This window comes from Mobula birostris, chromosome 4, assembly GCF_030028105.1.
Source record: "Mobula birostris isolate sMobBir1 chromosome 4, sMobBir1.hap1, whole genome shotgun sequence".
Lineage (NCBI taxonomy): Eukaryota > Metazoa > Chordata > Chondrichthyes > Myliobatiformes > Myliobatidae > Mobula > Mobula birostris.
The window spans coordinates 72,703,064-72,715,465 of NC_092373.1; the positions used below are offsets into that span (position 1 = coordinate 72,703,064).

The following is a 12,402-nucleotide window of genomic DNA, read 5'->3' on the forward strand; positions in this document are numbered from 1 at the left end:
TTGCTGTTGGCTGTGACTGTGAAGTCTAGAAATGTGAAGGTGTGATCACTTTATTAATGTTAATGAATGGAGGTACAGTATGGCAGTCCCTGACAATGAAGGCCAATCAGAACTCTATACATGAGGAAAAACCTTCAGACAAAAGTCGAGAAAAATTAAATTATGCCAGACGACCCACTACTTTATGAAAATGTTTGTTGAAAACTGCATGTGTAGGAGATCTTCACTTCTCCACCTGCTTTGAAAGCCGAGTCAATAAAATGCCTAAATAAGTACGGTTTGCTGAGACCAAGGCTGCAGTGAATTTGGAAGTGAGAGTTGCAGATCCAAGTGCATAGGAAGTTGACAATGAAATTATAGATAGTTTGATTGGTTCAGTTTTCATTTGTTCCCTTTCTCATTCTCCTTACCACATCCAGCCCCTTCCCAATCCTCCATTACCTTCCTACCCTCATACACTGCTGGAGTTTCCCTGTTTCCACATCAGCCTTATTTGTCACTTCCTCTAACTTTCTGCAGTTATGACTCTGGAAAGGATGGCTTCATTGACTTAATGGAACTAAAACTGATGATGGAAAAACTTGGAGCCCCTCAGACCCACCTTGGCCTCAAAAACATGATCAAAGAAGTAGACGAGGATTTTGATGGGAAGCTGAACTTCCGAGAGGTGAGGATGTTTCTTTTTCACAGCTTTATCTTGAACTGTTTTTATCCATGTATAAAGGCCACATGTCTCTGTTTTATTATAATATATTAGCTTTTCAATCTAATGCAGCAGTTACATGGCATTATCTGCAAACTAGTTTAATATATCAGAATCAGGTTTAATATTACTGGCATATGTCGTAAAATTTGTTGTTTTTGCAGCAGCAGTACAATGGAACACATAATAATAGAATAAAACATAGTTTATGAAACATATATCTCTTACAGTTAAATTAAAAAGTAGTGCAATAATAGAAATTTTAAAAAATAGTGAGGTAGTGTTCATGGGTTCAATTTCCATTCAGAAATTGGATGGTAGAGGGGAAAAAGTTGTTCCTGAATCACTGTGTGTGTGTGTGTGTGTGTGCGCGCGCGCGTGTGTGTGCGCGCGCGCGTGTGTGTGCGCGCGTGCGTGTGTGTGTGCGCGCGCGTGTGTGTGTTCAGGCTCCGGTTCCTCCTTCCTGATGGTAGCAGTGAGAACAAGGCACGACCTGGGTGATGGAGTCCTGAATGATGGATGCCACCTTTCTGAGACATCACTCCTTGAAGATGTCCAGGATACTACAGAGACTAGTGCCTGTGATGGAGTTAACTAATTTTACAACTTTCTGCAGCTTATTTTGGTCCTGTGCAGTAGCCCCCAACCCCCTCCCATACCAGACAGTGATGCAGCCTGTCAAAATGCTATCCATGGTACATATGTAGATGTTCTTGAGTGTTTTAGGTGATATACCAGATCTCCTCAAACTCCTAACGAGATATAGCTGCTGTTGTGCATTCTGTGTAGCAGCATCGTTATGTTGGGATCAGGTTTGATCCTCAAAGATATTGACACCCAGGAACTTGAAATAATTTCCCACCTCGGGTCCCTCTGAGGACTGGTGAGTGTTCCTTCATCTTATCCATTCTGAAGTCCACAATCAGTTCTTTGGTCTTACTGATGTTGAGTGCAAGGTTGTTGCTGTGACACCACTCCACTGGCTGATATATTTCACTCCATCTGAAATTCTGCCAACGATAGTTGTATTGTCAACAAATTTATAGATGGCGTTTGTAATGGAAACAAACCACATCATAAGATGTTGAGCTGAGGACCATGATTACACAAGAAGATGGTGATTCTTTAGCTGATGTCTTAGGTAGAATTGGAGGGTAAATTCAATATTAATGGACTTTGTATTAGAGATAAGGGGAGAGAATCCATGTCTGTTCTATTGGTTGCTACCAAGACTGAGTAGTACCTGATGGGAGCTTTATTAAATATAAAACCTACGTTGTAATCAAAATACATTGTGAATTTTTTTTAAATGCACTATGTTCCTTTTAATCCAAAGTTTGGGTACTACAATGATATGCAAAAGTTTTAGGTACCTACCTGTGTGTACAGTACTGTATTAATTTTATGTATTGCTCTGTACTGCTGCCATAAAAAAACAAATGTCATGACATATGTGAGTGATGATAAACCTGATTCTGATATGGGTCTCTGTTGTGGTTTGAGAGTGGGAAGAGGGCAGGAAAAGGGTATTCATGGTTGGGAAAAGGGGAAGGGGGAGGGGAAGGAGCAGGAAGCACTAGAGAGACATTCTGTAATGATCAATAAGCCAATTATTTAGAATCAAACTACCTTGCCTGGTGTGTCAGGGCAAGGTGTGTCTTCACCCATCCCAACCGCCACCCCTGCACTCCTTTTCTGTCACCTAATTCACACCCTTCCCATGGTGCTCCACCCTCACCATTCCCAACATGCTTTGCTCCTGCCAGATTTACAAACTAACTCTCTGTTCCACCTTGACAAATACAGTACTGTGCAGAAGTCTTAGGCACTCTGCCTATATAAATGTGCTTAAGTATTTGCACAGTACTATAGATCCATCTTGGTAGATAGTATCTACCAATTTAATATTAACCCTTCTTATGAACAAAAATTGCATGTATTCTAATTAAGGTGTAACACAAATAGAAAGTCATTAGGAAACTTAACAAGTGGTCAGAATCCATTTGTGCTACTTTTCATGGATTATTTTAGCAGAATTTGCACTGCAATACTGGGTTTCATTAAAGGTTAAAGAAATACCAATTGTATGAGAGGGCAGTCTGGTGACTTTACAGGACTGAACTGTGGTGTTTATACCACAATATTAATCAAAGCTGCTGACTGAATTGTACTCAACCTGAGAAAAGGAGACACGGTTTAAATATTTTGGGCAAGAAATCTTTGCTGGGTCCCTATAGTGCTCACTTAGTTCACTTGATGGAAACAAGCATTTTCTGTATCTTACTTGTACTGGACTAGAGATAAATACTGAAAAGAGTGGGACCTACACCATGAATGAAAGTAATGCAAAAGCATTTTTCAAGATTGATAATTGTCTGTAAGAAGGTGAGTTAAACCATGTCAAAGTTCTTAAAAATAACTTCTGATGGATCACGTTCAAATGCAGAAATGCAAATATTGTTTAGTTCACAAATCCTGCATTCTACAATGATTTAGTGTTAAGTAATTTTGCTGCTTGAAGCAGTTTACGAAGAGAGCTGTTCTATCAGCATAATTGATTGAAGTCTGTTTGCTTGAACTTGTCTCGACCTTTACCGTGAATCAATTAAATCGAATATGTACACAATTTAGATCTGTATGTACATTGTTTTTTTTCCCATTTTCCTTTCTCAGGATATAAATAGATTGTTGCATAAGGTTTTTAAAGTGGTCTGTGCTATTTCTTCCCGCCATTAGTCAGATCACCTCTCAGTGATCAAGGTACCAAAGGACTAAATTGACGACAAATCAGTGACAGGTGGCAGAAACATTAAAAATAATTGTGTGCATTTATCGGTCTGTAAACTGCTTATCTTTGGGTGGTAAATTGAGTGGAATATCAGAACAAAGTAAGCAAAGCATAATGACATTTCTTCTTCCTATTATCTCAATCAAATCTCTATATTTTTATTCCTTTTTTACACACCAACTGAGTAAATTATGCTCATACTGCTGTCCTATAATCTCTTCCCAAATTAACCATAAAGCCACCTGGAAGCTGTACCTTTATATATATGTATTTTATTTTATTGAGATACAGCACAGAATAGGCCCTTCCAGCCTTCTGAGCCATGCCACCCAGAAATCCCTTCATTTAACCCTAGCCTAATCACAGGACTGTTGACAATGAGCAATTAACCTACCAACTGGTATATCTTTGGACTGTGGGAGGAGACTGGAGCACCCAGAGGAAATCCATGCAGTCACAGGGAAAAAAAGAGGCGGCACGGTAGTGTAGTGGTCAGCACAACGCTTTACAGTACAGGTGACCGGGGTTCAATTCCCGACGCTGCCTATAAGGAGTTTGTACGTTCTCCCCGTGACTGCGTTGGTTTCCTCCGGATGCTCTGGTTTCCTCCCACAGTCCAAAGACGTGCAGGTTGTTAGGTTAATTGGATATTGTAAACTGTCCCATGTTTAAGCTACTGTTAAATTGGTGGCATGGCTCAAAGGGCCTGAAGGGACTACTCTATGCTGTATCTCAATAAATAAGTAAACAAACCCCTTACAGACAGTGGAAAGAATTGAACCCAGGTCCCCTGTCCTGTAAAGTGTTGTGCTAACCACTACACTACTGTGTCACCCTATATTTGCATGTACCTAGTCCACAAACAATAACTTCTTAATGACACATGGCGGAAGACCCGTGGCCTGGCAGATGGGTGTTTTATTTTCTCAAGATAGAATTATACACATTGGTATTTTCACTGGTAAAATATCAAATTTTGTTTGAAGAATAAGCTCTAATTTTTTTTCCAAATCTTATAATCTTGAAGCTTCTAGTTTTTAAAAATGGATACACAAGAGACCACAGATGCTGGAAACTGGAGCAACTCAGAATCTACTGAAAGAACTCACTGGGTCAAGCAGCTTTGGTAAGAGGAAAGAAAAGTGTCGACATTTAAGTCTGAAATGTCGACAATTTCTTTCCTCCCACTGATCCTCTTAGATATGCTGATTCCTTCCAGCAGATTGTGCAATAGTCTAAAAATGATTTGCTCTTCCCTGCCAGGATACTTTTCTAAATATGGCTATGTTGGAAAAAAGTTACAGGAAACCAAAATGCTGATAATCTGTATCAGATTTTTACTACATTGTGTACAGTGAATCATATTTCAATTGGTACTTCTTTTCCTTGTACTTAATCTACTTCCTGAACCTTGGACATTGGTACTGCTGACATATCTGAAATGCCAGATAAACGCCATTCTCCTGGGCACTGTTGTGAATAACACTGGTGAAAAATCACAAGATGTTGCTTTATTTTCTTTCTGAATGGTTTCTAGTCTCCAAAATAAAACTTAGGAGTAAGCTGGGAAAATGCTGCTCGACCAACTTGCAGTTGAGTTCATGGGACACCACGTGGATGGGCACATTTGTAGACCAACAGGGAGGCCTGGGCAGGGGTTGTGCGATGAAATATCCCAGAATAAACTCGAAGTCAAAAGTGAAATTAAATTTTAGCATGGAAAATGCCAACTGATGTTTTCTCTTATCTTCTTCATTTATAAGTTCGAGCCTCATTTAAGATTCTTAAAAAAAGAGGTCGATTTTGGGGGAAATGAAATTTCAACAGGGGCTAGACAGTTGGATATAGTTTGCAATGACACTGGGTATGATTTGTGCAGTTGGTATTGACATCATATGACGTGATTCTTGGCCTCACCCGGAAGGACAGTTAATGCTCTCCAAGCTATTCAGCAATAGGCTCCTTAATGCACAAGCATTAAGTGGGTTAGCTTTGCAATTTGCAATGAATTGCTTAACATTTAATTCATTTTGTTCCATAACTTATCTTGACCCTTGTCTTCCTTAGATGCCTATATCCTTAAGAAGTTACTGTTTGTGAAATAATATCCACATTTTTCATGATTGCAGTATCTGCTTAGATAAGCATGCACCTTAAACACTGCTTATCAAATCTGGCTCATCCAACAGCTAATTGCTCGCAGCTACTTTGTCTCCTCCACAGACCTAACCCTTGCATTAAAAGCCTTTAATAGATTCTCTGGACACTAGTAGATAGTCCTCAAGCACACCCATTGTATTTAAGGATATGTTGAACTGATCTAAACAATTGGTTTGTTTTTCATTGTAATACTCTATATAGAAACACTTCAGTTTCTAAATTGGTTACCTTGAGCAGTGACTTGCTTGCATTTGCAAATTGACTATCTCCGTCTCTGGTCACACACTCATCTCCACCAACCCCCCCCCCCCCCCCCACATGTGACCCATAGCATCAAGCCTCCTCTTTGTGCTCACTCCTTAATTGTTCAATAATTTTCAAGAACAAGTGTAATAGGAGACTGAAGAGTGTTAAAACAAATTTTAGAAATTCATTTTGTAGCTTGAATCAAAACTATTTCCAGCAGTAGCTGTAGTCACTGCTCAAGGTAACCATATTGAAGTAAGCAGGATCTGCCTGCTAAACATAGTATGTAATACAAAATGTTTCCCAAATCAAAGCAGGGAATTTCAACTCATTGCCCTCAGTGGCATTTATCACAGCCAGTTCTTGGGAACATTTCTGTACACACTTCAGTTGTGTGAAAGGATACTCAGGAAAGAGGACAGGATTTCTAGGATTTCCGGATGATTGGGACCGTTCTGAGAGTGATAAATACTGGTTAAACTGGAAGTGTTGTGCCTCGCCTATTCCAGGATGAATCTCATCATTGGGAGGATTTAAACTAACTCACCAGGCTGATGAGAACCTGAAAAGACCTTCAGAGGGGAGAGCGGCAGAGGCAGATTTGATGGAGGCTCTCTATTTGTCGGGATCAACCATGGATGTTGTGTCCTAGCTGTCAATATGCAGGCCAGGGCAATACGATATGGAAAGCAAGCCCATGCAGCAGGCTCTCCCTCTCCACACAGCTGATAAATCCAAAGAAATGACGGAGACCAATGTCGTTTGACCCCAGTGGCATCACAGGAGTTGCCAGTCAATGTTGAATTCAACTGAGGGACTCCAGCTCTAGATTTTTCCATAGGTTTATTCCCAAAGCCTTTCCCATGAGTAGGTAGAGCTGCAAGGCAGTGGAGGTTTGAGATGAGAGTTTTTCTCCTCCAAAGTGAGCTGCCAACCACAACTGTTGCCCGACCAGATTTGATACTCGAATTACTATGTAAACTTGGAAAAGGAAACTAAGATTAGAAGGAAAAGGACAGCAAAGCAGTAAGGCAACACTTCATGATATATGCATCTCACAACAAGAAGCTCTCTAAAACCTGAGGACTCAGGCCTAATGTGACTGTCACAGACAACAACCGCATCTTTCCAGCTTTTCAGTCAGGCTTGCTAAGTTGCCATTTTTGTCATTGTATATCCATGATGGTCACAAAGGGATAGAAAAACTTGGCACATTTATTCTTCCACAGTTCAAAAACATGAGAAACAAGATCTGCAGATGCTGGAATCTTGGAGCAAAACGTAAACTGCTGGAAGAACTCAGTGTGTCACACAGTATCCATGCAGGCAAATGGATAGCCATGTTCTGATGTCCTGATGCAGGGTCTCAACCTGAAATGTCAATCATTCCTTAGCTTCCATAAATGCTGCTTGACCTGCTGAGTTCTTGCAGCAGTTTATTTTTACTTTGCTTCAAAAGCACTGGAGCCTAATATAGTGTCAGAAAATAAAACATAATGACTGACACAAGTTTCTGATTACAAAGGCCGGGTGCAGTACCCGGCCTTTGTGCTTCTAATTGTGGGCCCCTTGCATATCTGGGAAGGATTTAAATTCATAGCCTAAAGTCACAATTAAGAAGGTTGTAGAAAACTCCAAAGATAGTAAGGTGATGGAATTTGAAGAGATGAATATATTTGAGTGTAGCTGGATGACATGTTGCAGCTTTCACAGAGATGGGAAATGTGATGAGACTCGATAGAAAAACTGCCTTTTCTTAAACTGCCCAAATGCTCTGTTCCTTCCAAGTTTTATATGTTTATTACTTGAGCATTTTCAAGAAGATGCACAATAAACAAAAGGCTTTGATCTTATGGTAAAGGATAAATTTACTGGCAATAAAATGAGGGTAAGTTGAGCTGTCTTGTTTGCCTGTCCAAATCTCTTCTGAAGTCATTGATTATGTTCTTACCAACTGTGACTTGATTGCCAGATCATAATAAATCTGAGTATTTAAAAGCACATCGCTCTACCATGATAGGCATTATATTTTAAATTAGTGTTCCCTGGTCCTCGAGCCATCTGTGAGTGGGTATATCTTCTCCCCATTTCCTTTTTCTAAACCAGTGACAGTCCTTGTATACCTCTAGCAATGTTTCTCTCCAAGGAGAACAGCCACACTTTACCATTCCAAATCTGCAGCCATGAACCTTCATCCCTAAATTATTCCACTAACTTTCTCATCTGTCTTCATTTGTCACAATACTACAGCTATATTTTTATCTGTTTTATACAGATTAATCATAGCCCCTCTGCTTTCAATAGACATAAACACCTTTATTTCCCATTTACTGGACATTTTTTTGGACTTTATTACAACTATATTATTTTGCCTTATGCTTTCTACCAGAAGTGTATCACTTCATATTTCATCTTGTTATTTGTCTGTGCATACAGGCAGCCTGTTTTGTTGCAGTCTATTACAGTTGATGGCTATTTTAAACACAAGAGATTCTACAGATGCCGGTAATCCAGAGCAACGCACGTAACTGCTGGAGGAACTCAGCAGGTGAGGCAACATCTATGGAAATGAATAAACAGTCCACGTTTCGAGCCAAGTCCCTTCATCAGGACTGGAAAGGAAGTGGGAAGATGCCAGAATAAGAAGGTGGGGGAGTGGAAGGAGGACAGTCTGGAAAGTGATAGGTGAAGGGGGTGATGAAATAACAAGCCGGGGGGTGGTAGGTGGAAAAGGCAAAGAGGTGGAGAAGAAGGAATCTGATAGGAGAGGAGATGGACCACGGAAATATCAGAAGGAGGAGCAGCACCAGGACAATATAATAGGAAGATGAGGAGAAGAGGTAAAACACCAGAGTGGGGAATAGAGGAGAAGTGAATGGGACGAGGGAATAAAAAGAAGAAAAATAAATTACCAGAAGGATAAATTGATGTTCGTGCCATCAGGTTGCAGGCTACCTAGACTGAATATGAGGGGTTGTTCCTCCAAACTGAGAGTGGCCTCATCGTGGCAAAAGAGGAGACCATTTACTGGCATTTCAGAACAGAAATGGGAATAGGAATTAAAATGGTTGACTACTGGGTAATTCCACTTTTTGCAGATGAAGTGGAAGTGTTCGACAAAGCGGTCTCCCAGTTTACATTGTGTCTCAGTAATATAGAGGAGGCCACATTGAATAGCACCAGATACAGTAGACAACCCCAACAGATTCACAGGTGAAGTGTTGCCTCACCTGAAAGATCTGGTTGGAGCCCTGAGTGAAGGTAAAGGAGGAGGTGAATAGGCATGTGTAGCATTTCTGTATTTCTGTCACTAACAGGAATACACACCAGGAGGGACGAATGGACAAGGGGGTCACGGAGGGATTAATCCCTGCAGAAAGCTGGGGGGGTGGCAGAAGTTGTGGAGAAAATTATTGGGTGCAGAGGTTCATAGTGTGATAGGTGAGGATAAGAGGAACCCTATCTCTGTTCCGTTGCCAGGAGGATTGGGTGAGCACGGATGTCTGCAAAAATGGAGGAGATGCAGGTGAGAGCAGCATCAATAGTGGAGGAAGGAAAAATCCATTATTTGAACAGGAGGACATCTCTGATGTCCTGGAAAGGAAAACCTCATCCTGGGAATAGATGCAGCAGAGATGAGGGAACTGAGAAAAGGGAATAGCATTTTAAGAGGGGACAGAGTAGGAAGAGATATAGTCAAGATAGCTGTAAGAATCAGTAGGTTTATAAACGATGTTGAAAGACAGTTTGTCTCCAGATCGAGAAAAGGGAGAGAGATGCCAGAAATTGACCAAGTGAATTTTAGGGCAGGGTGGAAGTTGGAGGCAAAGTTGATGAATTTGACAGCATGGGTGCACAAAGCAGAATCAAAGCAGTCATCAATGTCGTGCAGAAAGCGTTGGGGAATATTACCAGGGAAGGCTTGGAACATGGATTGTTCCACATAGCCATCGAAAAAGCAGGCGTAGCTGGGGCCCACGCGAGTGCCCATGGATACACCTTGAGTTTGGAGAAAGTGGGAGGAGCTGAAGAGAAATTGCTGAAGGTGAAGACCAGTTCCACCAGATAGAGGGTTGTGTTGGAGGGGCTATGCCTTTTTCCCTTTCAATCTTGCTTTCTGCAGTTAATCGAACTTTGAATAAATTCAGACTTAACCAGTGGACGGCATGCTTGTCAGGATTCTTAAATACAAGATGTAGAAAGTCATCCACATAGCAAGGTTGACTTTTTTAAGACACCGTAGTGCAATTACAGCCAATAGCTGGCCAAATCCCTCCACTCCAGATATTTAACAACAAGTATAAGCTGATCTGTTTCCCAGCATGATTTATAAATAACTCTATCACTAATGATGGATGTTATTTTCCATTACTTAATATCTGGGCAACCAAAGATAATTCTTTGTTTTGAATTGATTGCATAATTGAAACAAACATTTCAATAATTTTTAATTATTAAGTGATTTTAACGTGGGAAAGTATCCCAGACTACATCACAGAAATGTAGACAACCATAATGAATGAGCCGTACTCGGAGCTGGTCAAAAAGCACAGTTTTAAGATTAATCTTAATGAAGGTGTAGGAGCCATGTATCTTCTTTCTTTCTGTATTGCATTTTGAGGTGCACACTTACTGTGCTTATTATGGGTAGTTAGCCACATGATTTGGGACATGGTAGACACAAAGAGTTCAGTTACATTTTCATGCTTTATTTTTAGTCGAGTTTGGGTAGAGCTAGAGAGTGGGCTAGGGGTGCTATCCTTTTTGCTGATGTTTTAAGTCACTTAAATACACCTTGGTATGCTTGAATATTCTTGAATACTTTTAAGAACATTTAGCTTAGGTACATTTCAATCTGTTAAGACTATTTATTTCATTACATCGCTAGATTTAGTTCCATTAGTTTCTATTATTTGTTTAGTTGGTTTCTTAATAAAGGATTCAACGTATTCTTCGACTTTGGAACTTCATTATTGGATGGGTAGCATATCGTAGAGTATCAACCCACCCTCCCCCGTGCTTAATCTCTAAGTGCTTTTGGTTTGTTTTCAAGTAACCATTACAAGCTGTGTACATACATCTATTGATGCTTCTGGACACATCTTCAGTGATGTTCCTGGAATCATTGGGTGTTTTGGGTCTTTCAACATCATACACCCTCCTCCAGGTGACCCAGCCGGGGCTGATCAGACCCCAGCTTGTGTCCCAATAGCTAGCTACTTATGACTCCATGGCTCCCCCCTTTGGAGCCACAGCCATCTTGAGGCCCACTCTGCCGCATCGGTGGTACTGCGGATGGCTCTCCTCTTCCTCTCTCCCTCGATGCGCAAAATGCTGAAGGCTCTAACTAAAGGACGGGCTATGAATCCCCTACAACCAACCTCCACTGGGAGACACCTCGCTGTCCATCCAGCCTGCTGACAGTTGCTGACCAGTCCTGTGTACTTGGAGAGCTTCCTTTCAAAGGCCTCTTCCAAGCTATCTTCCCATGGGACTGTCAGCTCCAGCAGCACCACTTGCTTAGTCGACTCAGACACTAGGACAATGTCTGGTCGCAGGGTGGTGGTTGCGATATGGTTGGGGAACTTCAGCTGCCCTTCGAGGTCCACCAACAGCTGCCAGTCCCTTGCAGAGGTCAGAATGCCTGCAGATGTTCTTTTGGCAGGTATTGGCTGCTCCCCAGCTCTGACAAAGGCAATGGTCTGCTTGGAGGGTCGGGACCGCTTCGCCCACTCAACTCCTGCGCTGACGGCTTCAGCGATGGTCTTCAGGACCTGATCATGCCTCCACCTGTACCGTCCCTCACCAAGTGCCTTTGTGCAGCCACTGAGGACGTGCTCCAGGGTTCCTCGCTTGGAGCACAGTGGGCACGCAGCTGACTCTGCCTTGCCCCATGTGTGCAGGTTTGATGGGCTTGGAAGCACATCGTACACTGCCTGGATGAGAAATTGGGTGCGGTGTGGTTCGGCTTTCCAAAGATCAGCCCAGGTCACTTTCCTCTCAACCGCATTCTCCCATCTTGTCCAAGCTCCCTGTTGCTTCATTCCCACTGCCTTGTAGGCTCTCGTCTCCTCCACTACTGCTCTCACCTCCTTCTGAACTAGACGACGCCTTTCCTTCCCTCTGGTGTCCATTTGGGGAGTTGGAAAAGATCCTAGCCCAGCTCGGCCTCGTGTGACCACTCCCACCAGCCTCCTGTGACGCAGCCTCGCCTCTGCCTCCTGAACAGCTTCCTCTGCCCTCCACTTCCTGCCAGTACTTACTTGGATCCCTGCTCTAGCCACCTTCGGGTCACTTGAGTCCCTATACTGTAGCACTTCTCTGGCTCTTGTTACCTTGAACTCTTCCTCCAAGGATTTGAAAAGCAGTTGCAGTTTGTTGTGGTGTCCATAGAGTGCGATGCTGCTCAGGCTCTTTGGCAGCCCCAGCCATCTCCTGAGGTGGTTGCTAACCCTCCCCTCTAAGGTTTCGACTGTCGAGATCGGAACTGCATAGACGAGGAGGG

General features: G+C 42.1%; 1 protein-coding gene across 2 annotated transcripts in view; it reads left to right on the plus strand.

Annotated features, from left to right (window-relative positions):
* LOC140196410 (EF-hand domain-containing protein D1-like) overlaps window positions 1-12,402 on the plus strand; it is a 127,932-nt gene that overhangs the window by 89,015 nt on the left and 26,515 nt on the right. For both annotated transcript variants that reach the window (XM_072255559.1, XM_072255560.1), the window contains exon 2: window positions 520-667. In XM_072255559.1, coding sequence (XP_072111660.1) covers window positions 520-667 — 148 coding nt within the window. The remainder of the gene's footprint in view (window positions 1-519; window positions 668-12,402) is intronic.